Below are 27,740 nucleotides of genomic sequence, written 5' to 3'. Positions count from 1 at the left end.
TTGATGTTTGGAGAGCGAAGAAAAGGGGCTGAGTGGAATTTACCTCTCTTTTATTCTCTCTTTATTCACCCCCAGCAAGATACAGTGTCTTATTTCCAACTTCTTTATTCACCCCACGCCCCTTTTCCCGATTTCCCCCTGCTGTTTCGCTCGTACGTGTTAAGAGCCTTAAGCTTTACAATATCTCAAATCAAAGTAACCAGTTCTCTCAATCCCATGACCCGATACCTTAACGGGAATCGATTTATCATCGAATGACTGCTAGATTCTGTATCCTTCTCAAGAGCCGCGATCTCATTACTGCTACCACCGTTGGAAGTCTATATTACCGCCGTAAAGATAAATAGCCGCCTTACACACTTACTGCCACCCACTGCCCATACAGAACATATACTACCTCATCACCTCCCAGTATTCGTTAACACTGCGTCCAAGATGAACACTTTATAGTTAATAAAAGCCATAGACTTAGTAATCGAACAACTGTGACAGCTTCTATACTAGCTGGAAATATATGCTACCAACGAATATGCCCGGGAGAGATGAACCATGCTCTATAAACCGTATAAAAAGCCCAATAGCAAAAGATGGAGGAAAAAAAGATAAGAGACAATTTTATATGACGGATATACAAAACAGATGAGGACGGGCGGGACATAGTTTTATATGATGCATGTCAGGGCGCAAGCCGGTCTAGCAAAGATATAGAGAGGATAACTGAGAAGAGCATAGAGAAATAATAGACGAGAAACTAGAAGCAAATGAAGCACGTAAGTTAAGGGGATTTCTTGGTGGTGGTGGTGGTGAGAAGAAGAAAAGGAAATATAAATGTTCTAAATAACAAAATCACATGAAGTCATCGTCATCCAACCCATCATCATCATAAGAGTTGGTTTCAATCCGGTTCTCTCTAGAGGTGACCAGGGAGACCTTGGTCTTGGCCGCCTTGGTCTTCTTGTTACCCTTATCTGCAGCACGCTCCTCCTTCATCTTCTCGTTGCTGAGGGTAGTCAGGGAGGAAGCAATCTTCTTGACATCACCACTGGGCAGGTCCTTGACGAGCTGCTTGATGAAGTCCTGCGCCCACAGAGCATACTGGGGCTTCTTCGACTGAGTGGTCAACAGAGGGATAAGGGTGGTAGTGACGCGGGTGAACTGGTCCTTGGTGGCGGGCTTGAAGAGAGGCATAGCCGAGAGATCGACGGCCTGGGTCGGGTCGGCCGAGTCACTGATGACCACGGCCTTGGGGGCGCTGCGGTTGCGCATACGGTTCAGGTCGATGTCACCGAAGAGGTCCTCGGCGTGCTTGAGGTCAGCATCCTTCTCGGTCTTGCGGAGACGGGCTCTCCGCTCAGCCTCGTCCTCGTCGCTGTCGTCCGAAGTCTCAGCATCGGCATCTGCCTTCCGCTGGGCCTTCTTTTCCTGTATCCGCTGTGCCTTGCTCTTCTTGTTGGCGGCGGCTTCGGCTTCGGCCTTGGCCTTAGCCTCCGCTGCCTTGGCGGCCTTCTCGCGCTCTACTTCGGAATCTTCGGCGGCGTCCCAGGAGTCGAGGACCTAGTTTATTCAGTCAGATTGTGGGGGAAAAGGTGGTGAGGGATTCTTTCAACGACTGAGGCTGAGAGAGACGGCGCGGGGCAGATTGTGAGGCAAAAATGGAAAGGGAGGGGGAGGGGCGGCAAAAAAACTTACATCCTCCTCTTCCTCATCGTCGAACTTGCGGCGGGCAACCACAGGAGGGGGAGAGACACTCTCCTCTTCGTCATCTGAATGAAAACGTCAGTATCGTGAATGGCTTGCCATGTTGTCCCGCAATGTATATTCCTATGGCGGGCGAGGACCACAAAAATCCAAAAGAGGACATACCCCACTTTGAAGGAGCCATGGCGGGCAAAAGTCGTCAAGTTTGGGGCGAAAATGACAAGCTGGAAAGTGAGTTGCGTGGCTGGCAGTGAAGCCGGTGATAAGCGTAAGTCTCACACAGAGGAACTGGTGTCGTTGACGAGGTACTGCTGGAGGAGGGAATTTGTTTGAACGACCGAGTGGCTGATCCCGTGGGGCATGCGGCGTGGTCACGTGCACGCGGGATTGCCCGTGATGCCCAATCTTACTACTTGCTATCTATCAATCTACATTGAACTTGGGGAAAACAATAGGAACTCTCTATATTGAAGGGTGAAAAGAAATATTTTTTTCATTATGTGCCACTAAATTCAATTATTTGGCCTTTGAATTCGTCATCATAAATCTTAATCATCTCTGATGTTTTCGCCGCCTAGTTCCATCCCAACGATGTTGTTCTGCAGCCGCTGGGAAGGGCTAGTGGGGACCGCTAGGGTCTTGCACTGGGTGACATTATACGGAAAATGGCTGCATTTACAGGTTAACGGCAGTGCGGAACTTCTCGCCGGCGTAGACGGCGTTGTCACCGAGCTCCTCCTCGATACGGAGGATCTGGTTCAGCTTAGCCAGACGCTCGGAACGGGCAGGAGCACCGGTCTTGATCTGGCCAGAGCGCAGACCGACAGCAATGTCGGCAATGGTGACATCCTCGGTCTCACCGGAGCGGTGGGAGACCATGACACCCCAGTTGTCAGCGTAGGAGTCCTTGGCAGCCTGGATAGACTCGGTAAGGGTACCGATCTGGTTGACCTTGAGCAGGAGAGCGTTGCAAGACTTGAGCTCAATGGCCTTCTTGATACGCAGGGGGTTGGTGACAGTCAAGTCATCACTGTAGAAATAATCAGTTAGCGACAAATAACCCTAACGGAGAGGTTGCATTGAGAAGGGTACGTACCCGACAATCTGGAAGTCAGAGGTCTTGTAGAAGTAGCTCCAGGCCTCCCAGTCGTCCTCAGCGAAGGGGTCCTCAATGCTGACAATGGGGTACTTGCTGGCAAGGGACTTGTAGAGGTCGGCCAGCTGCTCGTAGGTGAGCCACTTGGAGGAGTCGCTCTCGGGGTTCTTGAAGTCAAGGTCGTACTTCTTGACGTCGGCCTTGTAGAACTCGCTGGAGGCAACGTCCATGGCAATGCTGATCTTGCCAGTGTAACCGGCCTGCTCGATGGACTCGGTGATCAGGTCAAGAGCCTCCTCGGCAGTCTGGATGTCGGGGGCGACACCACCCTCGTCACCAACGTTGCCAGCGGACTGGCCGTACTTCTTCTTGGCAAGAGCCTTGAGCTTCTGGTAGACCTCAGCACCCTGGCGGAGACCCTCAGAGAAGGAAGAGGCAGTGCTACATGCTGGTTAGTGATGCGATCTACTTTGTGAGTGGCATGTCAGCTGCAACTTACTTGGGGACGATCATGAACTCCTGGAAAGCCAGGCGGCCACCAGCGTGGGAACCACCGTTCAGGACGTTCTGGAAGGGAACGGGGAGGACGTAGGGCTTCTTGGTACCAGCAAGGTCGGAGATGTGAGCGTAGAGAGGGATGCCCTTCTCAGCGGCACCGGCCTTGGCGATGGCCAGACTGACACCAAGGATGGCGTTGGCACCGAGGTTGGACTTGTTGGCAGTACCATCGAGCTTGTTGAGGAACTCATCAACCTTGGACTGGTCCTTAACATCGAGGTTCTCCTTGATGACGGCGGGGGCAATGGTCTCGTTGACGTTCTTGACGGCCTTCAGGACACCTAAGTCAAGCAGTGGATGTCAGCTGGATGGAATTGATCACACCAAGGATGTAGAGAAGGATGCTCTAAACTTACCCTTGCCACCCCACATGGTCTTGTCGCCATCGCGGAGCTCGTGAGCCTCGTGCTGGCCTGGATATTGACTGTCAGCATGTCGAATGTAGAGCTGGAGGACAGCAAGGTCCTTGATTGCTTGTTAACTACTAACCAGTGGAAGCACCAGAGGGGACAATGGCACGGTGAAGACCAGTCTCGGTGACAACGTCAACCTCGACGGTGGGGTTACCGCGGGAGTCGTAGACGGAGCGGGCGTGGATCTTGGAGATAGGCATGTTGATGGACTGGGGGGAGGAGAGTTCTGGATCAGTGAAACTGAAAGGAAACGAAGATGGCAAAGAGAGAACAAGGCCCAGATATAAGGGAAAAACGGAGGAGGCAAAAATGTAAGCGCTCCGGACTTGCTGTTTCGGTGTGCACTAGCAGCAGCGGGGGGAGGGTGGTGAGTGTTCACCGAGGACCCAAAAAGAATGAGCGGATGGCGGATGAGTGACGGAGAAGGGAAGGACGGGGAGGGGGGGGGGGAAGGGGAGAGGTGGAGAGGTCCGATCCATCAAATAGACCAGGCTCGGCACAGCCCAAGTTACCCAAACGATCATCTCATCAATGGAATTGGTGCTAAATCCGGACATGCCAGATCATTTGATAGACAGACAAGATGGAGTGATGGGCATATAGACAGGAGGATGTATGGATGGGGTGATGCACATCAACATGGTGGGATGACGGCGGGGTCATGACCCCCAGCTTAGAGAAGTTGGAAGAACAGGAGGAAATGGGCAGGGGGGAGAGATATTAGGAGTGATGTTGATGTTGATGATGATGATGAGTATGAGTATGGGGTAGACAAGTAATACTTACAGGACCTTGAGGATGAAAGTTGTACTAAGTAAGGAAAGAGCTATCTTGAGAGTACTCTAACACAAGAGGAGGAGGGGAGGAGGGGGAAGTAGTAGATAAATAATAAACACGACAACAGACTGTTACAGGCAGGCTATTTCTTGTAAGCTTTCCCACCCCCAAAAGGCGTGCCCCGGGAAAGCTCACGGTCTCGTCCTCCGAATCTTTCCAAGGGAATGGTGGGGCAGACAGCATCAGTCGCTGCTCTCGCTGGCTGAAGCTGTCTCTAGACTCTCAAACTGCTACCCTCCCCAGCGAGATCTTCCGCATTCCCTCGGGGTAAGGCGGGTGTTGCTGCTGAGGACGGGGTTGACGAACTGACAAGGCTCCATGGCTCCTCTTTTCCATGTCTTCTTCCCGACCTGGGTCACGGCTAAAGGTAATAGAAAGTATGATGCTTGTGGTACAGATCGCAGATGCATCCTGTCACCTGTAGGCGCAATAGCCCCTCCTTTTCCACACAACAACAATACGCACCTACCCCTCCATTACAGGTAGTAGTAGCTTCAACTTTCTGTAAATCCTCTAGGACCAATTGAGTGAGTCAGAGTACTACCAATCATATCAATTATGATCTATCTCATACGTTGAGAGAGCATCTTCCACCTGCCCCTCAATGGGTGGGAAAACATCCAGCGTTTTCTTGTCTGGAAACTTCCATTGCGTAATGACGAAAATGCCCGCGGCAAATGGACAAGCCACGGACACCTTGGTGCCTGAGAGGTTACGCCGGATAATAGATACTCCGACAAGTGATAGATTGGTGGCCTTATCTCCCTGCAGCCTAACTATTCAGGCATAAATCCAGGCATACATTGGTGATTATGTCATTGTCAATGAGCCAGCGTCATGTGATCACTGTGAGCTGGTGGCTGCTGTGAGCTCCTCGACAGCTCGCCGAGCTGGATGCAGTAAGACCAAGTACCGTCAACCAGCCCATCCCTTATCAATCCATCTGCATATTCACCCTCCCGGGTCATTACCTTGTTTTCTAAAGACCCCCGGCGATTTTGCTGTTCCGACTTCGCTCTGCTTTTCGGTCTCCCTGATTGCCTTACATCATGAATGGCGCCAGCGATCCGGAGAGAGAGCAGGCGCTCGAGGATTACAAGAGGAGCCTGCTTGAGCTCCGAGAATGGGAAGCCAAGCTCAAGTCCCTTCGCATGGGAATCAAGGATCTGCAACGAGAGTTCGATATCTCTGAAGAGAACATCAAGGCGCTGCAAAGTGTCGGCCAGATCATCGGAGAAGTGTTGAAGCAGCTGGATGAGGAGAGATGTAAGTTTATCTCGATTTCTCATCCCTATGTCATTTATTCCCGGGCAGAAACATGTCCAAAATAAGCCACTCTCTTTACCGATATGTGGGCTGACCTGATTCAGTCATTGTCAAGGCATCATCCGGACCGCGTTATGTCGTCGGTTGCCGCTCGAAGGTCGACAAAGCAAAGCTGAAGCAGGGCACCCGTGTCGCCCTCGATATGACCACACTTACTATAATGAGAATGCTCCCGAGAGAGGTTGATCCGTTGGTATACAACATGTCACTGGAGGACCCAGGCCAGATCAACTTTGCAGGCATTGGTGGTTTGAACGAGCAGATCCGCGAGCTTCGAGAAGTCATTGAGTTGCCGCTCAAGAACCCCGAGCTTTTCCAAAGAGTAGGAATCAAGCCGCCCAAGGGTGTGCTCCTCTACGGTCCTCCCGGTACCGGAAAGACGCTGTTGGCACGAGCAGTGGCAAGCTCAATGGAGACGAACTTCCTGAAAGGTATACATCTCTAGTTCCGGGCGCGGGCTTAGGTAGGCCTAGATCGCTAACTCTGTCCTAGTTGTCTCGTCCGCTATTGTCGACAAGTACATCGGTGAATCTGCACGGTTAATAAGAGAGATGTTCGGATACGCCAAAGAACACGAGCCTTGCATTATCTTCATGGACGAAATCGACGCTATCGGTGGAAGGCGTTTCTCGGAGGGTACCTCGGCTGATCGAGAAATCCAGCGTACACTGATGGAGCTTCTCAACCAGCTGGATGGTTTCGATTACCTTGGAAAGACGAAGATCATTATGGCTACGAATCGGCCCGACACGCTTGACCCGGCTCTGCTGCGAGCCGGTCGTCTCGACCGCAAGATCGAAATTCCCCTGCCCAACGAGGTCGGTCGTCTGGAGATCTTGAAGATCCACTCCAGCACCGTTCAACTGGATGGTGAGATCGACTTTGAAAGTGTGGTGAAGATGAGCGACGGACTTAACGGTGCTGATCTTCGCAACGTTGTTACGGAAGCGTATGTCTATCACTCATCATTGCTCTGCCTTTTTGTTTTGTACATGAATAGGACTAACATGGAGACACAGTGGTCTATTTGCTATCAAGGATTACCGGGATGCGATCAACCAGGATGACTTCAACAGAGCGGTCCGCAAGGTGGCTGAGGCGAAGAAGCTGGAGGGCAAGCTGGAATACCAGAAGTTGTAGTTCCCGCTTGATTGAATGTAGAAAGCTATTATTTCCAACTTATGGGGAAGCCAAACCCCCAATCTGCCTATGCTCATCTAATGTACACAATCCGTGCAGTGATAATGCCGTGCAGTTTGCAGCCTTGTACGTAAAGTAGTAGGTACGGTTTAAGTGGTAACCCAATTAATCACATGGGAGATTTCCCCACAAACTAGTAGGCAAAGAAGGTGCATAGACCCGGGGCATTGGACCCTGACCGGGTAAACATAATGTCTGCCATGGGTTGTAACTGACAATCGAGCTTGAGTACCAGTATTGATGACGATGATGGCTTCCTCTCCAGATTCTGTGAATATGCCGCCCGTTCGTCGCCAAGGCCGCGACCAAGGATCGGCATCCATGCGCTGAGGACAAGTTGAGCTAGGCGCCACATGGGCTTTACACGCGTCCATCGGAATGGCTGTCCTCACTTTTATGTAATGCTCGAATCAGTTTCCCTAGGCGCCGAAACATCTTCTCGGAATAGTTGACACCTGTTCAGTATCTTACTGTCCAGGAACCATCGATGGCCTATTAGTGTGCATCGGGAGACAGTCCGCGGAGATCAACAGACCCAACTTGCGACCGGTCATCTTAAATCGCAAAGAGATCAAATGCTTGGTTCAATCGGGGGCCTGCTAACTTTATCGGTAATCTTGCCATTTACTCCTGGGAGCTCACTATCGCTGCAGCAATTCACAGTGCTTCTTTGGCTAACCGTTGAATGGTCCTCTCATTTTTCCTACTAGATCTAAAACCGTTCGCCCCGTTAACTATAGTCTTGCCGCGATACTGACTACTACTTTTGGGGCTTACCCCAGACTACCTATTCACCTACCTACGAACGAACGACGTATCCTGTAACCAGACGTCCTTGCCTGAGCACCAGCCTCAATCCGAGACAAGACACTGAACCTATGCGAATAAATCCGACAGGCCACATATTGTCTCGGACTTAGAGCGCATCAGAGGTGTGGTCCTCCCTCGGTAGAGGACAGATATAGTAGTAGAAGCTTGGCGGTGGTGGTCATGTCTTTCCAGGCCCCTCGGAACAGTTCTCCATTTTCGTCTCAGCAACCGTTCCAGAATAATTACTGGCGTGCTAGTCGAAGCCCTGGGACCAACGGGCTGCCTGGCTATGGGTTTTCGCCACCGACTGGTATCTCCAACTCCCTGAACAATCCCCTCGCCGGCGACCGCACTCTCCCCATGTACAAGGATAAACCCTACTTCGCACCACGACGCACCGGTCCGAGAGCCAGGCGGCGGAAGATCATATATAGCGGACTATGTCTGTTGGTTCTGCTCGCTCTGTGGTACTACTCTGGCTCTGGTCAGCCGGAATGGAAGACACCAGACGCGGAGAAGGGCGCCGAGCTCTGGAAGTGGGTGCAAAGTTTTGAGGAGTCGGAACCGCCATACGATGGCAGTGCAGTGACAGAGAAGATTGACTGGGAAGCAAGGAGGGAGAAAGTCCGCGACGTCTTCATTGTCAGTTGGGATGGTTATGCAGCTCATGCGTGGGGTATGTTTCTGAATGGAAATAATCTTTGGTTCTTGGATGTGGTGACTGACAATGGCTTTGTCCGCTGGTGATTAGGTTACGATGAATACCACCCTATCGCCAAAAACGGCCGGCACATGATTGAAGGAGGAATGGGGTGGATAATTGTTGATGCGCTGGACACGTTGATGATTATGAACCTGACGACGCGAGTGCAACATGCCCGCAGCTGGATTCACAACTCGTTGCAATACAACCAGGACCACGATGTGAATACCTTTGAGACTACCATTCGCATGCTGGGAGGCTTACTTTCCGCACACTATCTCTCCACGAACTATCCCGAGTTGGCTCCGCTTACGGATGACGATACAGGCGCGCCGGGAGAAGACTTGTATATCGAGAAGGCCACCGATCTGGCAGATCGTCTATTGGGCGCCTTCGAGTCCGGCACTGGAATTCCGTATGCAAGTATCAATCTCAACAAATCGGAGGGCCTCCCCTCGTATGCGGATAATGGCGCCTCATCTACTGCCGAAGCAACTACTCTCCAGCTGGAGTTTAAGTACTTGGCCAAGCTGACGGGGGAGGCCGAGTACTGGCAGGCTGTGGAGAAGGTCATGGAGGTCGTGGACGATCAGAAGATGGAAGACGGATTGCTTCCGATCTACGTATATCCAGAGACCGGCGAGTTCAAAGGCGATAACATCCGTCTCGGCAGCAGAGGCGATTCATACTACGGTATATACCCAGCTGGTTCCATGCGTTAATTTCAATGCGCTGACTGATGGCTTCTAGAATACCTTATCAAGCAGTACCTCCAAACGCAGGAGACTGAACCGATCTACAAGGACATGTGGGATGAGTCCCTCGTTGGCGTGCGCAAGCACCTAATCACCTACACACAGAATGCCAAATTGACCGTCCTGGGCGAACGACCTGCCGGGCTGCACGGAGTCCTTTCCCCAAAGATGGACCACCTAGTCTGCTTCTACCCCGGCACCATCGCCCTCGCAGCAACCGGCGGGCGTCCTCTTTCCGAGGCAAGACAGTCACCCGACTGGGGCCAACGCCAGGAGGAAGAGATTCTCCTCGCCCGAGAACTAACCAAGACCTGCTGGGCAACGTACCTGATCACGAAGACCGGCCTCGCACCAGAGATCACCTACTTCAATGTAGACGACCCCCGTGTTATGGAGACAGACATGTACCCAGAATCGACGATTGCCAACCCCAGCGCAGGCCAGCAAAAAGCCTCTGGCGAACTTCCCCTCCTTTCCAAATCCATTTACCCCGTCAGCGACTACTCCACCAAATGGCGCGATGACCTCAACATCCACAAACAAGATCGCCACAACCTCCAACGCCCAGAGACCGTCGAATCCCTCTTCTACATGTACCGCATCACTGGAGACGACATCTACCGGCACTGGGGCTGGGAGATGTTCAAGTCCTTCGTCAAGCACACCGCCGTGGTCGAGGACATCCCTGTTGATGAACTCAGCAAAGAAGACGTATTCAGCTCAACATCATCATCGGAGGCAAAAGAAGACGACGGAAACCGACAAAAGTCGAAACCACAGAAAATCACCGGCTTCACCTCACTTTCAAACGCCGATGACGACCCCCCAGTGAAGCGCGACAACATGGAGAGTTTCTGGATGGCAGAGACGCTCAAATACTTCTACCTGCTCTTCTCGGACCGCGACTTCATCTCTCTGGAAGAACATGTCTTTAACACAGAAGCACACCCTCTCCCGCGGTTCAAGCCGACGGGCGAGTTGAAGACCGGGTGGATGAGGAAGAGTCGGGCGATAACGACACCCAGTGAGGAAGTGGAGGAGTCGGTATAATTTTCTTTTGACTATCTATTTTCTTTTCTTTTCTTTTTTTTTTTTTTTTCTCTTATACATCTCTTGGACTATATTTCCTTGGGGTTACCAAAATACAAGAAATATGCCGTGAATTGATTTATCGCCTCTTGATTTTGTCTGATGCTTGCTTTCTATACTTGAGTACTGTTAGTATATATTGCTCCTGCATTCTGGCTTGTTGCATCATCCGAGGCAGGCACTTGGGTTTATTTGTCTACCACTTTCATTATCTACCAATTTTGGCTTTATACATCTGGCATTACTACTAGTGTTACTCCTAGTAGTAGGATTTGCTATTTCATGACTTAGTTGGCTTCGGATTGAATGTCTGTCTGTACGATAGATCCTCAGGTACATATATTAACTTTTCTGTGGGTGTATATATCCTATGTACAGAATATACGTACTAGTAGTAAGCGGAGAGAAACAATCGTTATCGTTTCCTCGTTATATGTACACGTCGTGGCTAGCCGGCTGGTTAATGGCTAGCTGCGTCACTTTCTAAGTCCTGCGAGCCCGCTGCACAGCAGCCTCAATGAGCCGCTTGTACCCACGGACCGCCTCCTCCAACTGTCCGACAGTGATAGCCTCATTATCACCATGCGCTACATGGATACTACCCGGGCCATACAGATAGCGCTTTACTCCATCGGAGACCTTCAGGTTCGGCACATCCGTACCATAGTTCACCGTGGTGATCTCAAATCCGGGGACGTCTGTGTCCAGGTCCTGAGGTGCGTACCCACCAGAATACGCAGCAAAATCGCAGTACACATGCTCATCACCACCAGTGGCATTTCTCACCGCACGTGCAACAATGTCCCTCGCCTCGTCGGGCGTGCCCGCCGCCAGACGGATCGCCACTTCAGCGATCGCGGATGAGGGCACTACGTTGGCCGCGACGCCAGCGTCCACGCGCCCAATGTTCACGGTCGTTTCGCCGTATTTATCGCTCGCGGGAAGTCCGCCCTCCGCTTCTGGGATCTTGCCAAGACGATCGACCCGCGATAGAGCGGGCAGGAGGGCAGAGATGGCGCTGCTACCAAGCCAGGGGTATCCCGAGTGAGCGGCTTGGCCAGTTGCAATGATGGGGAACTCCAGCATGCCTTTGTGGCCGGCGACGAGAGCCTGCTCGGTGGGTTCACCGAAGATGACGGTGTGGTAGGGGGACGGGGAAGGGTTGAGAGTGGAGTTGTCGGAGAAGGTGCGCATGCCGAGGCCACCGACTTCTTCGTCGACAACGAAGAGGAGGCCTAGGCTAGCGGATGGGTTGGATTCGAGGGTATCGAGGACGGCGAAGATCTGGGCGGCGACGCTGGCTTTGGCGTCTACGGTGCCGCGGCCGGAGATGAGGATGTTGGAGTTGTTGTTTGCGTCATCATGGAGCCCATAGGGGATGAAGGGGGGTACGGTGTCGATGTGGCTGGTCAGGAGGATCTCAGGGCGGTCTTGGGAAGGCGAGGTGGATGGGTAGGCGAAGATGTTGAAGCGGTTGGGGTCGCCTTTGGAGGATGAGGGGACGGGCTGCTTGATGACGGTGAAGTTGTGCGATTCGAGGAATTCCGCCACGAAGGTGCCTACGGCCGTCTCGTTACCAGAGACGGAGGGGATCTGGACGATGTCGCGGTGGAATGAGAGGAAAGGCGAAGCGTCGATGATGTCGGACGCGGTGGAGGCGAGGGACAAGAGGGTCTGCGGGGAGGCAGCCGAGGCTACGCCGACGGCCGCGAGAAGAGAGATGGGGGATTTCATGGTTCTAGGTGGCTAAGGGTGAGTGGGAAAGGGTAAAGGCATTCCCTGGATGAAGGATGGAGGTCAATTGGCTGATGAGAGGGAGACTGTCGAGGGGGACAGGGATGGGGAAGAATTGTTTTGTGATGCTGGGATGAGGAGTCAATGGAATGCAGGATTGATTGAAGCGCGATTTGGAGATAAGCCATTTATGCCTGAGGATACAGGCAGCATTCAGGCAGGAGTGAGTCAGTCGGTCTGGACCTGCCTAATGGGGGTTAGTGTCTGGTCACGCCATTCCTTCTAGTAAATGAATCTATCTGTAAGATGGATTGTTGTATAGATCACCAGCAGGATACAGAAGAATGCACCATGATGCATATACACACTACACAGCACTTTTACTTGCTAGATGCACAGAAGAGCGATGAAGGGTCCTGCTTGGACTGGTGCTCCACCAACCAACATCATGATGTAGAATCAACTGGAAATAGAAACGATCCGCTCAATTAACTTCTGCAGTCGGCCGAATCGTCAAGAATACCTAAATCTCCTCGAGAATTGGCGGAATGACGTCCCTGGAAATCCCTTTCTTCCGCAGTGTACAGAACACAACTATACAGCACTTTTTGTCCGATCGCCATCATGCATCTTTGAGAATGAAGTACTGAAGGATTGGAACAGGCGGCAATTAACAAAACATCCCGATCGTCATTGCCGGCCGTCAACAGATATGCTCAGTTGCTCACAAAGCATGGCGCCAAGATCCCTTACCGTTGGAGTTTTCCGCGGAACAGCGCCGGACTTCCACCCGCTCGAATAGCATTCTTGATGCGGTCGAGCTGGACTGAACCAAGGAAGAGAACATCAGAGTTGAGGGAGGCAAGGTTCCCGGTCGGTTGGCGCTGAAGCCATGTGGATCTGACGTCGGCACCAGACCTTTGAATGCTCACATTCTCACACATACACACAGAGAGAAGAGAATCACTAATCAGAATTTACTGTAGAAGGCAAGTTGAGGGATCCCATTCTTGTTCTACCTCGTCCCCACCGCTGACTTGGCTCTCGCTTTCTACTGTATAGTAGGAAGTTTACTAGTTAGTTGATACAGAAACAATAGTCATCATAACAGGAAGGTAGAAAATAATATCATCATCATCAGAGCTGGGGGCGCGGTCCAGTACCCAAGCAGTGCCACGGCGAGATTCTCAATCTCTCTTGTGTTCCCTCACGCATTGAAGCACAACAGCTCCGGCCACTGCAAACTATTCATTCCCACACCCCCTGCTGTCTTCCCTTCCTTTTATTCCAATCTGCTGTTCCGTCGGGACTGGTCCGATGTCAAATCTATAGTGTGGGAGAGGATGGTTGATAGGTCGTCGTACTTTCGGGGACTCTACTTGGTCCCTGAAGGGGTATGACGACGGGGTTGAGGGGTCGCACAGCGCGTTCACAAGCAGTAAAGGAATGGAGCTCTGTCTATCCGATGGGGGCATGCTCTGTGTTGGACCAGTCGAGTCGGTCAGAGTCTAGACAACATCCTCTCCAGTCCCCACTACCCTCGCTGGGTTCCCTTGTTCGTCCGGCTTCTCTGTCCGTCTCCATCCTCGCTTGCTGTGTTGGAGACGGCGCCGATGTGCAGCCGTTGAAACCTGTCTGAGGGAGGATTCAGACATTCACCATCCACACCCAAACACACACACACTACACCAACTCACAACTGCAAATTGGGATTCATTATTCGATGCAAGTTCTTTTTTGAACCATCCCAGTCGACTCAGTTGCCGAGCTGCTCACGGATTAGTACATACGGAACACTACCACTACTACCGACTTACTACTTACCGGAGTAGCCATTCGACCGCGTGTCTTCTCCGACCCACGATGGCCACAGAAGCCCAAAGAACAATTGCGAGCCATGGCCACTGAGGCCCGATCCATGGTTCCCCAGCCACGGAGCGAAACGGAGCCCTCACAGGCCTGTCTAAGTTTGTGTAAACCCGACGATCATCCTGACTGTGGTTAACTGGTTCCTCTGGTTCTGTGGTTTCAGCCTGTGGTTCTGGTTTTTCTCCCCTCTAAAATCTATTCCCTGTTTCCTTTTCTTTTTTCTATTTTTTGCCCATCGACAGCCCTAAAACTGGCCTGTCAGATGGCTGGGTCGACAGGGAAAAATTGGGCCCAGTCAGCAGGCTAGATAGCTCCGATAGAAGGAGAATTTAGTGACGATGGGCTAAGACTGCGATCCAATGGATCAACTGGGGCAACGTTCTAAAGGAAAAAGGTCGACTGGATGCTGTCCAAAAAAAAGAAAAAACCGGTCTAATTTGTCAAGTGTCACAAGAAGATTTTCATCGCATCGCGGCGTGTAGAATATTAGCTATCAATAATGAAGCAACATTCCTGACACACACACGCATTCTCTCTCTCTCTCGCTCGCTCACACTCTTGCACTGGGTTGTAGACATTGTTGTTATTGTTGATATTTGCCTATACGTGCTTTGTCTGTGCTCCCAGATCTCTTTCATTCTCATCGCCTCCTCTTTTTCCTCTTCTCCTCATCCTTCCCCTCTTCTCGCCCCCTCATCAGTTACTCGACTCTTCTTCTTCTCTTCTCTTACTCTATCCTCTCACATCATATCTTCTCATCCTATTCCTATCTCCTAGATTCCTAAAACACCCTTTCTTCTCTCCCCTCCGCAAGCATTCCTTCAATATCCTCCCTGTCTACCTCCAACCTCCCCCCCTTGAGTCGGATCCTGTGACCTCACCGCAATCATCAGCCTCCGATTGACTGCGGCCCACTGAGCTGTCAGCCGCGTCCTTTTGGGCCTCACGAACAATCCCGGCCAGTTGTTTGTTGACTGGGTGCTGCGACAGGCTCCACGTCTTGCCTGCCCTACCAGCGCGGACGGATTCTCGGCGTCTCCTTCCTTCAGGCCGTACTTCTTCAATCCGGGCCAAGCCTGTCAGTCAATCAATCAATCTCAAGCAGTCAGCGTCAGTCAGAAAGCCCAGTCAGTTGCGCTTTCTCCATCTCTTCTCTGTTCATCAGAGCCTGTCGCTGCTTCTGTTACTGCAAGGCAATCTCGCGATTCCACCGCCACGCCACGTCGTCACAGACCAACTTCGTTCCTCGTGAACAATAAAGGCGCTCTTCCCGGGGCTCGTGGCATCTCTTTGGTCCGATCGATCGTCCTTTCTTTTTCCTTCTCCCTCTCTCCCCTCTCACTTCTTTGAACCGCCTTTTCTTGGTAGTTCAAACAAACAAACAAACAAAAAAGAAAAAGAATTCTCCCCCGCCGGTCTGGGCAATTAATCGAACACCGGATGATGTTCCGTCCGCCTTCAAATTGACTCCGTTCTGTCCTCCCCTGCGTTTCGCGTTGTTCCTCCTCACGTCCGTTTCGCCCTGTTCCGGCACGTGAAGTGGAAGCCTCACCATCTGCGCGATCTTCAGTCACCGCCAGCCTGACTACCACGCTAGTAGTCTTGACTCGTCCATCATGTTAAAACCCGCCCAGTTTCTAGATACCAGACGGCGCGATAGTTTTGAAACCATGGCTGAGTCGTCCCCGTCATCTCGCCAGCCTCCGTCGCCCTGGACCACCACCTCCTCCACGCCTGTTTCACCCGCTGTGTCTCTTTTCTCTGCCAAGGGCCACACGCGCTTTTCCAGCTCGGTTTCGTCCCTGGTTTCATCCCCGGGGCACGGAAACTCGATGGAGAGCCCGTCGCGGAATCCCTTGACAGGAGTGAAGGAAGAACCCTGTGGGTCTCCGCCCAGGGACCTCGAGGAGGATTATTTCCGTATGTTACTTGCCCTTGCTCCCAGCCCCCGTGCCTTTTTCTCCTTTTCTCCTGCTTTATTCTCCGATATCCGTCTCCTCGTTCGCTAATCGATTCCTGTCCACAGAACACTTTGACCAAGGTCTCTCGGTCGCCGAGGATTCATACTACGCTTCTTTCGATGCTTCTGACAGCTACGATCTAACGGATGCCGGCATGGATCTTGCACATTCGCCCAGGAATCGACGCTCTGATAGTATCTCCGCCCGGGGTCTTTCGCGCATCGGCTCCCGAATCTCCACCATCTCCACTCGCTGGAAGTCCAAACGTGCCTCCGATGGCCCGGACGGTGCAGATGTATTCGCAACACAGCTGCGTTCCCGCACTAATTCAGCATCATCCGCCATAGCCAGTCCCACTACGGGTTCTTTCACTCGCGTCAATTCGATCCAGGTTCCTCCATCACCCGCCAGGACTATCTTTGAGGAGGCCATCAGCGAAGCCGGTACGCAACCTATTGATATCAGCAAAGCCAACCGGTACAGCCAGGAAGAGGATTCGGCCCCTCAAGCAACGACTCCCCTACTGCCACCGTTCATGGGCGACGAATCATCCTACCAGACCGCGTCTCGCGTCCATTCTCCGTTACAATCCCCTTCAGTAGCCGACAATATGGTAGATGACGGCCCAGTTGTCTGCAGCGCTGTCGCCGATCTGCGATTAGCAGGCTTACCTTCACCACCCCTCTCGTCCAAGCCATCTGTCGCATCGTTCAATCGTCCACGAGCCAGTACAGTGCGGACTGTTTCGGGAGATGCGCCTCCATTCACGCTCTCCGACCCAAATGACGAGTGGGCGAACAGACTCGGTCATGCCAACTTTACCATCCAGCCGGAGCCTTATGTACCCGAGACCTGTGACTTGGGAACGTTTGGGCAGCTGCGCGCAGATTGGGACCTGGCTCAGTGCAACTTCATGCGCCATCTCGTGCGGACTGGCGAACATTATGGCGTTACTTCCACGATCTACAAGCTCACCGAAGAGAAGTGGGAGTCCATCAATCGCGAATGGCGCCGCCATCATGAGGCGATGCTATCTGAGCTAGAAGTGACAGAGGGACCCCGTCTTAGTTTGATGAAGTCCCACTGTGACCCTTGCGACCCGGTCAAAATCCCTCGCCTTCACGACAACAAGTTCCCCGAGCTAGGCGATGGCGAGATCGTGGGTCCTATGAAAATCGCTCCAGCAGCGAATGGATCCGGACTATGTCGCACCCGTTCGTTGAAACGCAACTTTGTCAAGTTCTTCCAGGATCTCGTTATTCGGTCCTGATTTGACTGCCTTGACACGAACATGGAAACAATTAATGACCATAGACAGACTGCGGGAGGCTTACGATGTATACCATCCTACGACTTTTCTTAACGCCTCTCGAACGATTGATTCAGCGAGTGATGACTTATGCCTCTCCTATAGTATACATGTTTCGACGGATATGTTTTTATCTTTTGTTTTATTCTCTGTTTCTGTTCATGATCTGTGATTGCATAATGATGACTGATGACCTGTGCACCTGCGACTACTGACTCGCAGAGTGCAGTCCGTTCCTTAATGTTTGATCTCTCTGCATATGTACCCTCTTCCCCTGTTGTTAAATACTTGTTCGCGCCAACATGTATTGATAATGCTGTACACTGCCCAGCTTCTCCTTTATGTGTTCTCTCTGTCGGCGATGCATTCCTTGCGTCATTGTCCTTGGCACAAAAAGTAACCGTTGGGTTGCACCGTCTAATGACTGGAGAGGGGAAAGTCTGTGGATGCAAAGACAGGGGAAAGAGGGGAGCATGAAGCAGAAGAAGAATTACGATTGTTGAAAGCAAAAGTGGCTGGGTTACCCAGCAAAAAGGGAAACGAAACCATTGCAAGGGCGCTTCCTGGTGTTCTGTTCTGTCTTATACCCCAAGGCATGGTTCTTCATTCATTTATCCTACTTGAAATTCTACGTTTTGCTGCCCCTTCCACAAAAAGCCAAAAGCATACCTATTATAGATACATGCCTGTTCTCTGTTCGCGTTTTTGTACACCCCAGTGTATTATATACAGATACTACTATTAGATACTACCTAACTAGACCTACATATAACTACATATCAGTACTACTTATGACTCACCCACCACCTTGGCACTCTAACTAATTATGATGCCTTCAATTCCCAACGGATAATTATGGTTCCCCGCCCTTGCTTTTCCACATGCAATGCATATGCAGTGTACTTTTGTTTCCCCCCTCTCCCCTCCCTCAATCATACATACAGTAGTAGTATGTATGTATGTATGTAGTCCACAGTTACTCAACCCCCCCTCCCCTCAAAGGACCAGCCAGCCAGCTAGCCAGCCAGCCAGGGTCAGGACTCAGGTCAGACAAGTCGCCTGATGCATACATGTATGCGCGGGGTCGACCGTCTTTTTCCATTCCCACCCCCTCCCCCCTCCTCCCTTCGACAGCCACCCGAATCGAGTAACTCGTACCGCGCACATGTAGCGTAAACTAAGTTCTTACATTAGTTATCTGGTGGCTAGCTAGCTAGGTAGGGTTTGGCAGATCGCTCGTTCGGCCATTTACATTGATTGTTCTTTTTCTTCAGCCATGCATGCATGCTTGCTTGCATTTCATTCCCGCTAGACTAGATAGATAGATAGAACGCCTAGATCAGGACTGGATTAGCCTGTCGCTGCATATGAATGACTACGTAGGCAGCAGCAGCTGTAATAGCAGTAGTAGTAGGTAGCTGGATTTGTTTATGGGTGGTAGTCTAGTTGAGCTGAGCTGAGCTAAGCTAAGCTGTGTTCCCATGATTGCTTTCTTATGGAACACTGTTCTATGAATGCTAGTAGGTTTGCTGGGCGAGTAGATACTACATAGAATAGTTGTCTTCACACCCAGTACTGGCCCCATAACCTTTTGGCGGACTCGTCTCCTCGGAAGCGGAATTCCACGCGGATGATGTCCTGAAAGCCTTCTTCCATTGACGGTTCTTTGAATCGGCGGAGGAAATCTCCAAAGGCGATTCCGGGGAGAAGGGTGCGTGATTCGGGGTTCTGGGTATTGGATGGAGGATTAGTGTTGAATGTACATGGACTAATGGATCGGTGTATGTATGCATGTATGGGTATAGGTGTGTCTGATGATCTGATAATACACATGTGATCGTTGGGGAAGATGGTAGTGATGGGTGGAGTTGGTATAACCACCACCTACCTCCATTCGAACGACTCGAATGGGGAGAGGACAAGCTATAGGTTTGAGTGGGAGGGGAAGAGGGGACAATGGGGATGCAGTGCACGCGCATCTTCATCTCGCACGGACTTACCAAGGTTTGATTTGCGGCACGGACCGCATTGTTATGCCGGCAGAGGGCCGGGGAAGCCGTGAAATAGACACAACGAATCGGGACGTTGAATTCCTTAGCGACTTCTACCCAGTGGGATCTGGTTTCCGGGTCGGCGTTGGTGTTGTCTGTGCGTCTGATCAGCGACGAAATCTAACCGTTCGTGCATTTGCAATAACACCGTGGTTACTGAGGAAGAGGGGGGATGGATCGCAATATGGGCTAGGGTTGGTGTAGCCTGGCTAGACTCGAGCCCGGGAAATCGACGATTTAGACCGTCGGAGTGTCAATGCAAGGGTGGGTGGGTTGGTCTCTTGGGGAAAGACTGCCCCGTTCATAACGTTCACGTACCGACAACCACAGATCTTCCGGCTGCAAGGTGTTCCTTTGCCACTTTGATGCACTTAGGGCGCTGTGTTTAAACGGCTGGTTAGATGATAGATTATGCAATCTTGGTAGTACATAGATGTGGGTTGGTCGTTGAGGCGTCTATCTGCTGCGCGAGCGAAGCCCCTGCCACTTGTGGGCTTGGCGTAGAAGGGGGTGTTGGAAGGAAGTAACCCGTATAAGGGCTGAAGATATAATGAAGAAAACGTACAGTTTTGAGCAGGTCTTGGTTAACTCGTTCGTATTTCAGCGGTTCTAGATATTCCCAGTAGAATGAGGATTTGCCCGCCCCAGGGCTGCCGCAGAATATCACCAGCTCGAGAGGACTCTGGCGAGAGAAAGGTGGCGCCACTGCAGCATGCAAGACAAGTTGTCAATAGGGTACTCTGATGGTCGATTCACAATCACCCCGTGCATTGAGACTCACCGTCGTCAGTTGGCTCTGCTTGCAGGTATTTTGTCGGATCGAACGGTTCCACGAGTGGCTCTGGGTCAGCATTGAGGAAGAACTCCTCGGGCGTCTTAAAGGGTACTTTAACATTGAGAGCAAATCCGCTTGAACCGCCGTTAGCGTATCAAGCCCGTGAGTGTGCTTCAAAAGGCCAGCCCTACCGGTCGACCATGGAATGATCGTTCGGCCGTCCAGCAGCGTCCCCTACAAAAACGGACTCTGCCAGATTGACCCCCGACACATCAAAGTCATAGTCATCGAGCATCTCCTTCCATAGACCTGTCCTGGGTTTCCTATATTCGTCATCTTCTGTGGCCGCATATACACTGAGAGGGATGTCCAGTTGCTTCATGACAGCCGACGCCCTCTCCTTGAAGTTGACAAGGCTCTTGGAGTCGCTCTGGCCTTTCTTAAGATCTTTCTTGAGACTGATCTTTTTTTGATTCGTTACGACCACCACGTAGTATCTGCACAGAAGAGAGTTCAATATCCTGTTGTCCGGAAGCTGCCCGATCAGGGAACTATAAGCCAACCTACTACATACCCATTGTCGTTCAATTCCTTGAGTTTCCCAGGTACTGTATCATGCCACCACTTCCAATCCGACCCATTCCTGGGGAAAGTATTTCCAGAGGCTGTCGAGACGAGCGTTGAATCCTAGGTGCGATCACCTAGTCAGTCTCGGGCTCGTGCAATGATATACCGCGCTGAACGGTCTGGTTTTCAACTGACCAGGTCAAATGCCGCGATCCTAGGCTTCTCTGTACTATTTTTGTGACCGAGTTCCGAAGTATACTTGCCAATGACGGCACTGTTATTGACAATGCGCCAAGTGATTTGTTCGGGCTTTTTCTGAGATGCCGGAGTAAAGAAGGAGGAAACAGCTTTTTCTAGTATTTATTAACCCTATTAGTATAGAGACGTACGAAAACAGAATAGGTGTGCCTCACTAGTTATGGTAGACTCAACCTTCCTTTTGAGTGGAGGCGGCGAAATAGCTCGAGTGGGGGAAGCTGTACGTTTGACGCCCCCGCCGCCGGCCATCCTGAGATACTGGAGTCTGAAAATAATCTTGAATATGTTTACCGGGTACCGTGGTTCTGAATCTAGCCGAAAGAGAGATAAACTGCGACTGGATGGCTCGAACTGGTGTCGGATTCAAGAAAGCGGAAGTCGACGCGCTGACGCGCGCCTGAACTTCGCGAAGTCACATGCTTATATTGACGGCTCATTGCACCCATACAGTTGATGGATGCTACAACTGCACCGCTGACATCAATTGAATCAAGCCAGGTGTATGTTTTCAACTAAAGTTTGCTTTTCCAAAAAAGATCTCAGCACTATGTTTTTAAGGCTCCTAATGACAGATTTGAATTTCGAATGATTTATCTACTGAGAGCCATCAACTCCGGGGTATATAGCACGGCTAAAAAGATATGATAATACATGATTACTTCGCTCGCGTATCCAGAGACAGCCGATCCGCCATCTCTAGACGGACGGCCGACTTGAGCTGCTCGCGAAGCCCGAACAAATGCTGCGACGCCATCCTCATCATCTCCTGATTCCCGCCGTCCTGGACGGTGATAGCAGCTTGCAGGACATAGCTCCCTGTCCGTTCCAGCGGTGAGAGTTCCTGATAAGCAGGCAGCTGCCGACGAGGTCCATGTGATTCTTGCGTCCCAGTCGGGTAAAGCAGGACACGGTGTAGGAAGATAACGATGTCATTGAGAACAAAGACATCCCCTTCCACCACGTACTCAGTGACAAAGCTGAACCCAGTTTGTCAGCTGACTAGGACCAATCAAGATACGAAGGAGCTGGATATGCGCCGAGGAGTACGGGATGCTACTAACCTATAGCCCCAGGCATTCATGGGCGCCGTGATATCACCTTTGGGCAGCGTGGCACTGGCCATTAGACGAGCAGTTACGGCGGATCGAGTGCCTGCCTCGGGAATATCTCTGAATTCAAGTTTCCAGGGCTGGTCCTCGTAACTGTAAGACGATGAAGACGACGATGGCTTCTCCTCCAATCCGGACATGGAGACATCGGGATCTCCAGATGAGGAAGGGTTCCCGCCAAAGTCTGCATTGGCGACGGGACCGACTACTTGGGTATAGAACATGCCGCCATTGAGCATTTTATTAAGGCGCTGCAATTCGACACCCTGCAGATCTTGACTGGCCCCAACCCGGGTGGTGGTCAAACCTGGCTTGCGGTAGGCCTTGAAAACCAAGCGTCTTTCCAGGCGGTGACGGGGTTGCATGGCCGTCAACCCGGTCAGCTGTTGAAGGAGCTCATGATGCTGATGCGCGGGGACCGAGGCGAAGAGCAGAAGCTCATGCATAATCGCAAGAGGAACAACCGGGGTAGAAATCGAGACGAATAAGAATAGAAATCGGGAGTTCGTTCGAGCCTGTCTGTAGCTCCCTTAGCTCCGGCCAGCTTTGCTCAGGGAAAGACGGAACACATCAGGCAAAGCCGCAAATCAGGCAAAAAGCACGGGTGAAGTCGGGTCGGAGACTCCTTCCGAGTGTCCACTTTGGTCCGGCCGGTAAGTAATATTGTTATGGTACGGTAACTGCCAGACAAGTCTCGAGAATTCAGTAGTAACACAATAGTTGAACAACAATCCACTTTCTGGCTGGGCGGAAAACGCGTGGGGAGATAACAATCATGTGATATCACGCGATTGTAACTCCGAGGTGAGTAAACCAAGGATTTCGAGCGGCAAAATGCTAGAAGGCAAAGTTTAAGAAGACAACAAATCAACCATAAAAGATTTTTTTTTTGAGATTTAAACTTTATGATTGTTCTTTTTTTCCCTGTTCCTTTAATATTGCTTGTGTTGAAAATTTCCCCTTTTGGACAGGGCTAATTGGGGTAGACTCATCCGAGCACATGCCAAGATGGGGGGAGGGGAAGGAATTTACTATTAGTGAATAGTGAGGTTGACTTGCCCTCCTTCCCAGGGCTTGCGGGGGGTTTCAGATCCCGGAAGGTAAAAAGTACAGTTCTAAGTCTTACATAGAGTGAGGGTGTACGTATGTGCATGTGTGAGGGGGATCACGCCAGACGACTTACCTGTGATGTTTCTCCGCTCAGGTGATCTAAGATAAGAGAGGGTTTGTTACACCAACTGGAGCATCATAACGTCCTCCGGGAAATCCTACGAATGAGGGGAAGCCGAAAAGAGACGTGCAGGTGAAAAGCGTCGGGAGGAAAGGCGATTAGAAGGAAGCACCGATGCAGGTCCCCCAAATCCAAACTCACTGGCCACTCAGGCACGGGTCTTCCTTCACCGGGGATGCGGGTTTGGGCAAGGATCGGGGCCGTCGGGAGTAATCATCAGGTGTCAATCATCCTAACACTATCAGTCTAGTATCTGATTTGGGGAAAAGATGGGGAACATGATGTCGTCGCTATCGAATTGGCAATGAGCAGCTAGTACCGACTCGACCGAATAGTCTCTGATCATACCACAAGCAGCATAGAACCAGACGTTGAGGAGTAGTAATCGTGCCAGATTGATGGTGGAATGGATGGTGGAAGGCAAAGCCCGGATCACAAAATCCGGCGGCGGGTTTCTCGTTAATAACCCGTATTACTCCATACATACCACCAAAGCTGGGCTTATCAAAAACCCACACCCTCGCTTCCGCTCCGACCCTCGTCGGCATTTTCCCTCTCCTCCTCCTCATTCATTTCTCTTCCCCTTCCCCTCCACCAGTCTTTCCAATTCTCCTCCTGCGCCTTTCCCTCCGTCCAGACAGCCTTCTGTACAGTCCTTGCCTCTTTTCTTTCTCAAAATATATAGGCCTTCTGTGTCCTTGTCGTGGAGAATCCGCCTGCCCTTTAAAAGCTTCCTCTTCCACTTCCAACTTATTAATCGCTTAATTCGGTCGCGTCGGACACCAGCGGTTTCTCTCGATTCCTCGCTTTTCATCCTTACGACTACCTTATAATCTATAACCCTATCTTCCTTACTCCTACTGTACAAAATGCGTGCCACTTTTGCTCTCCGCAGCGCTGCCCGCACCCCCCTCATCCGGTTCCTCGGCCGCCGTTCCGTGCCTCGTATGTATTCATTCCCACCCGTCAATTCGACGCGCCTGCCTCTTTGTCTAACATGACCCATCTTCAGAGTCCGTTGACCACACCCCCCGTCCTCACCCCGCTTCTCCTTCCGGAATTCTCCCGGACTCTTTCGCCGCCTACCGCATCAAGGCTCAGCAGCACGGCCCCCTTGGCCGTGCCTCTTTCTCTCAGGGCATTGGCCGCAGCGCTGGTGCCTCCCTGGGCCCCGTTCAGCCCAAGCAGGGTGAATTTTTCGACCGCGACGAGCTTCCTGCCCGTTTCCACCGCCTTCCCTGGTCCGAGGCCGAGATTGAGGCCATTGAGACCGGCGGTGCCAGCCTGTTCGCGTAGATCATTCCAGGATCTCACTCAACGAGAGATGACGCAACGGTAGCGGTCACGGTTTGGCGATTGACGAATACTATCAAGTTAAGATAGAGTACGGCCATCGGCATGGGGCCGTGGCAGCCGTTGTTCTCCCAATTCAACCATGGAGTAACAGGCGAGTTGTGGGGCCTGGTTCGTCTCGCATCATTGGAACTTGGATGGTACTATAATCAGGGGCTGGGAGCACCGTCGCATACTGGTGATGGGTCGTTTGTTGGCATTGTCCAACCAGGAGCTGCTTCCGTCCCTGCACTTCTTCGATTGCTTCTTTTTATGCTTTTCTTTTCGGTCACGGCGCTGGTGGTTGCTTGTTTCGGAGCTTAGCGGTTTGGATTCCTTGTACTTGGGGCGCGACACATGACGGATGCTTTCTTGTTGTCTGGCTGGGGCTTGCTGAGATATCTTCGGATTTCTGTGCATAGATGGTTGTTTCATTCGGATCCAAAAGTCTGCTGCATGTTGGACTATCCTCGGTTTGCGGGGCTTTGTTTGAGTTCTTCCCTGAGGTTTATTAGTACTATACTGAGGCTCGAGGAGACCTTGAATACGATCAATCAATTCAACATAACTTTTTGCAGTCACGTAGTCTAATGTAGAGAGCTACTGGTCGTCCATCCGAGATTCTGCCGGACTGCAGCGGACAGATGTCATGACACGTGCCCGTATCCTTAGCGTCAGCTCCTGCCACGCAACAACAACTTTCTATACAACTTCCATCGAGCTACGCGTCTCCAACATCGCGTTAGGTCTCAAACGGGACTTTCATCGAGACCAAAAGGAACACGCGCCACATAATGGCCATTAAAGAGGACAGCACCGCAATAACCTTCACCGAGGTGGACGAAGTTAATCACCCTACCGCAACTTACATTTACTCCGAGCCCGCAGCGGGCCCTGCACGTCTTGAGCAGGACAAGAAGCATGGAGAGAATTGGGGACGCGTGGATGTGGCAGTAAGTGATAACCAATGTTACCCAATCTGAGCACTAGGCTGCAATGCTGTCATTCCGATTTAACCATGTGCTTGGTAGCATGCTTCCTCCACTACTCTGGCAGCTTGGTCTTCAAAGAGCGTTCTAGACTTTCTGGTTGAGGTCTTCCTTCCTGCTGGATATCCCCACAGTGTCACGGATGATTATACGCCGTAAGATACTGTTGATCTCTCTCCCTAGCATTGGGCTCTACTAATTCATACAGATACCAATTGTTTGTATGTAGAAAGCGTTAAGCACACCATGCCGAAGCACTACCATACTTGCCCCTATCGGACTAGACGGCTAATCCACGAAGGACTCTCTCCAAGCCTTCAGCAGCTCGATTGCTGGTCTCCTATCCTCGAGAGCAGTGCTGCAAGGTCGGTAGATTTCCTATTCACACCCAACAGCTGGTCCACAGACCACCAATGCTAACAGCTATTAGGTGTTGGAGTTGGTAACGCCGATGCCTCCCCCACCGCAGCCCTACTGCTGCATATCCTCCAAGACTCCTCTGGCCGGATTGCGACGATCCTCTTCGCGCACCGGGTCGGTACTGCTCTCGAGCCAGAATGCAAGATGTACCGGCTGGCAGCGGACGTCTTCAACGATCTAGCAATGATCCTCGACTGTCTCTCACCAATGATCCCAGCAGGTGCGCCTCGAGTCACCGTACTCAGCACAGCAGGTGTCCTTCGCGCTCTATGCGGAGTAGCAGGGGGGAGTTCCAAGGCGAGTCTGAGTGCGCATTTCTCTCGCTGGGGAAACCTCGCTGAAGTCAATGCCGTAAGTGTATCAATCGTTATTCGAACCTTGCGCCTACAATACAGCCACTGACTTCTTATCAACAGAAAGACTCATCGCAAGAGACAATCATATCCCTCATCGGCATGCTCGTAAGCCAGACACACCCTAGCTACTACAGCTCATCTACCCCAGAGCAAACCTGACGCAGGAACTTACAGGTCGGCTCCTTCGTCGTCTCCCGCGTGACCAGCTTCTCCACAACCTGGATATGCCTCTTAATGCTTCTAGCCCTGCACCTCAGTCTCAACTATGCTGCCGTGCGCTCCGTCCAAATGACCAGTCTCAACAGACAGCGAGCCAACATTGTCTTCTCAACCCTCCTAAACACTGATCCAGACGTCACACAACTCCTCCGCGCAGAACCCACCAAACAACAACAACCGCAATCCCACCACCCGCCCTCCTGGAAGACCCTAACCCCAGCCAACGTCTCCAAGCAAGAGAAAATCTTCGAAACAGACGGCATCCTCCGCTGGTCCTCCTCAACAACGACTCCCCCTCAAACCCTCGGTTACTGTCGTATAGGCATTTCTCTGCAACAATTCCTCTCCTCGTCTGCACTATCCACCACATCTTCTAAATCCCTCCGAACCCCAATCCCAATGCCCCAACTCACCACCCTCTTCAGTAAAGAAGATTACATCCTCTACCTCACCAGCGGCAGCAGCAGCAGCAGCAGCAGCAGCAGTAAGAAGAACCCAACATGGCACGCCAACATCCTACTCAAGAACACTACTACAAGTCAATCTCAGCTCAAGGCATGGGCGCATGCCTTGCTGGCTGCAAGGGTTTTGTCGACGTCATCAGCAGCAGCACCACCAGCAGCGGATTTTATTAGTACCTCAGACCAGATTGAAGCTACGATGGATGTACTGCACCGGACGTTGGAGTTCCTCAATGAAGGGTCGAGGTTTGATCGGTATACGACTGTGTTGACGGACAATGGCTGGGATTTGAGCATTGCTGCGTTGGAGACGAGGTCGGGAAGGAGGGTCGTGGTGTAGTGTAATATAGCTAGCATAGCTGTCTGTTATGGCTGGGTACTTATCTAGTGTAGTTACTTGTGTGTAAATTACTAATGAGGGTGTTTGTTTTATAACAGGTCATAGTTGCTTTGTGATGATCGATACATGAGTATTGACTATGTAGGGAGGAGCACTGTTGATGGGTGAGATGGGGTTTCAATACTGTACGGTTTAAAATAAGACAGTCTACTCAATCCTACGTTCGAGCCCGGAACAAGGTGAAGATAAAAAGCATCCAATCCATGGGTATCTA

The 27,740-nt window shown here is 51.4% G+C and overlaps 11 protein-coding genes across 11 annotated transcripts; 5 read left to right on the top strand and 6 right to left on the bottom strand.

Annotated features, from left to right (window-relative positions):
• Positions 1-468: 468 nt before the first annotated feature.
• BO87DRAFT_380410 (eukaryotic translation initiation factor 3 subunit J) lies at positions 469-2,003 on the bottom strand. Its single transcript, XM_025624298.1, has 3 exons — positions 1,864-2,003; positions 1,690-1,763; positions 469-1,554 (listed from the first exon to the last, which is right to left on the bottom strand). Exons 1-3 carry the CDS (start codon positions 1,880-1,882, stop codon positions 847-849), a joined length of 801 nt encoding a protein of 266 aa, XP_025475193.1. The 5' UTR covers positions 1,883-2,003; the 3' UTR covers positions 469-846.
• A 162-nt stretch (positions 2,004-2,165) lies between these two features.
• On the bottom strand, positions 2,166-3,974 carry aspf22 (enolase acuN). Its single transcript, XM_025624297.1, has 5 exons — positions 3,842-3,974; positions 3,709-3,765; positions 3,294-3,633; positions 2,795-3,235; positions 2,166-2,728 (listed from the first exon to the last, which is right to left on the bottom strand). Exons 1-5 carry the CDS (start codon positions 3,963-3,965, stop codon positions 2,374-2,376), a joined length of 1,317 nt encoding a protein of 438 aa, XP_025475192.1. The 5' UTR covers positions 3,966-3,974; the 3' UTR covers positions 2,166-2,373.
• A 1,522-nt stretch (positions 3,975-5,496) lies between these two features.
• On the top strand, positions 5,497-7,240 carry rpt4 (proteasome regulatory particle base subunit RPT4). The gene is made up of 4 exons (XM_025624296.1): positions 5,497-5,868; positions 5,973-6,359; positions 6,421-6,877; positions 6,948-7,240. The coding sequence occupies exons 1-4, from the start codon at positions 5,652-5,654 to the stop codon at positions 7,066-7,068; spliced, it is 1,182 nt and encodes a 393-aa protein (XP_025475191.1). The 5' UTR covers positions 5,497-5,651; the 3' UTR covers positions 7,069-7,240.
• Positions 7,241-8,118: 878 nt separating this feature from the next.
• On the top strand, positions 8,119-10,446 carry BO87DRAFT_401103 (glycoside hydrolase family 47 protein; the record flags this gene model as incomplete). The annotated part of the gene is made up of 3 exons (XM_025625583.1): positions 8,119-8,614; positions 8,690-9,334; positions 9,392-10,446. The coding sequence occupies 3 exons, from the start codon at positions 8,119-8,121 to the stop codon at positions 10,444-10,446; spliced, it is 2,196 nt and encodes a 731-aa protein (XP_025475190.1).
• A 369-nt stretch (positions 10,447-10,815) lies between these two features.
• BO87DRAFT_380405 (M20 family metallopeptidase) lies at positions 10,816-12,365 on the bottom strand. Its single transcript, XM_025624295.1, has one exon. It carries the CDS (start codon positions 12,217-12,219, stop codon positions 10,969-10,971), a length of 1,251 nt encoding a protein of 416 aa, XP_025475189.1. The 5' UTR covers positions 12,220-12,365; the 3' UTR covers positions 10,816-10,968.
• An 872-nt stretch (positions 12,366-13,237) lies between these two features.
• BO87DRAFT_419487 (uncharacterized protein) lies at positions 13,238-14,516 on the bottom strand. Its single transcript, XM_025626947.1, has 3 exons — positions 14,037-14,516; positions 13,917-13,987; positions 13,238-13,854 (listed from the first exon to the last, which is right to left on the bottom strand). Exons 1-3 carry the CDS (start codon positions 14,137-14,139, stop codon positions 13,678-13,680), a joined length of 351 nt encoding a protein of 116 aa, XP_025475188.1. The 5' UTR covers positions 14,140-14,516; the 3' UTR covers positions 13,238-13,677.
• A 702-nt stretch (positions 14,517-15,218) lies between these two features.
• On the top strand, positions 15,219-17,433 carry BO87DRAFT_176134 (uncharacterized protein). The gene is made up of 2 exons (XM_025618377.1): positions 15,219-16,008; positions 16,115-17,433. The coding sequence occupies exons 1-2, from the start codon at positions 15,705-15,707 to the stop codon at positions 17,317-17,319; spliced, it is 1,509 nt and encodes a 502-aa protein (XP_025475187.1). The 5' UTR covers positions 15,219-15,704; the 3' UTR covers positions 17,320-17,433.
• A 1,488-nt stretch (positions 17,434-18,921) lies between these two features.
• On the bottom strand, positions 18,922-21,536 carry BO87DRAFT_447387 (putative DNA 3'-phosphatase Tpp1; the record flags this gene model as incomplete). The annotated part of the gene is made up of 9 exons (XM_025628262.1): positions 21,165-21,536; positions 20,947-21,104; positions 20,759-20,871; positions 20,376-20,705; positions 20,191-20,318; positions 19,975-20,114; positions 19,728-19,779; positions 19,359-19,504; positions 18,922-19,086 (listed from the first exon to the last, which is right to left on the bottom strand). Exons 1-9 carry the CDS (start codon positions 21,256-21,258, stop codon positions 18,922-18,924), a joined length of 1,326 nt encoding a protein of 441 aa, XP_025475186.1. The 5' UTR covers positions 21,259-21,536.
• Positions 21,537-21,664: 128 nt separating this feature from the next.
• On the bottom strand, positions 21,665-22,564 carry BO87DRAFT_319122 (mediator of RNA polymerase II transcription subunit 18; the record flags this gene model as incomplete). The annotated part of the gene is made up of 2 exons (XM_025619830.1): positions 21,665-21,986; positions 22,071-22,564. 2 exons carry the CDS (start codon positions 22,562-22,564, stop codon positions 21,665-21,667), a joined length of 816 nt encoding a protein of 271 aa, XP_025475185.1.
• A 1,654-nt stretch (positions 22,565-24,218) lies between these two features.
• BO87DRAFT_319194 (alpha-ketoglutarate dehydrogenase subunit KGD4) lies at positions 24,219-24,645 on the top strand (the record flags this gene model as incomplete). The annotated part of the gene is made up of 2 exons (XM_025619834.1): positions 24,219-24,294; positions 24,362-24,645. The coding sequence occupies 2 exons, from the start codon at positions 24,219-24,221 to the stop codon at positions 24,643-24,645; spliced, it is 360 nt and encodes a 119-aa protein (XP_025475184.1).
• Positions 24,646-25,401: 756 nt separating this feature from the next.
• BO87DRAFT_344217 (RUS1 family protein) lies at positions 25,402-27,538 on the top strand. Its single transcript, XM_025620810.1, has 7 exons — positions 25,402-25,634; positions 25,713-25,825; positions 25,879-25,891; positions 25,972-26,035; positions 26,101-26,441; positions 26,507-26,551; positions 26,621-27,538. Exons 1-7 carry the CDS (start codon positions 25,476-25,478, stop codon positions 27,464-27,466), a joined length of 1,581 nt encoding a protein of 526 aa, XP_025475183.1. The 5' UTR covers positions 25,402-25,475; the 3' UTR covers positions 27,467-27,538.
• The last annotated feature ends 202 nt before the right edge of the window (positions 27,539-27,740 follow it).

Source organism: Aspergillus neoniger (genome assembly GCF_003184625.1).
Source record: "Aspergillus neoniger CBS 115656 unplaced genomic scaffold BO87scaffold_45, whole genome shotgun sequence".
NCBI lineage: Eukaryota > Fungi > Ascomycota > Eurotiomycetes > Eurotiales > Aspergillaceae > Aspergillus > Aspergillus neoniger.
This window is presented reverse-complemented; position numbering and strand designations above follow the sequence as displayed.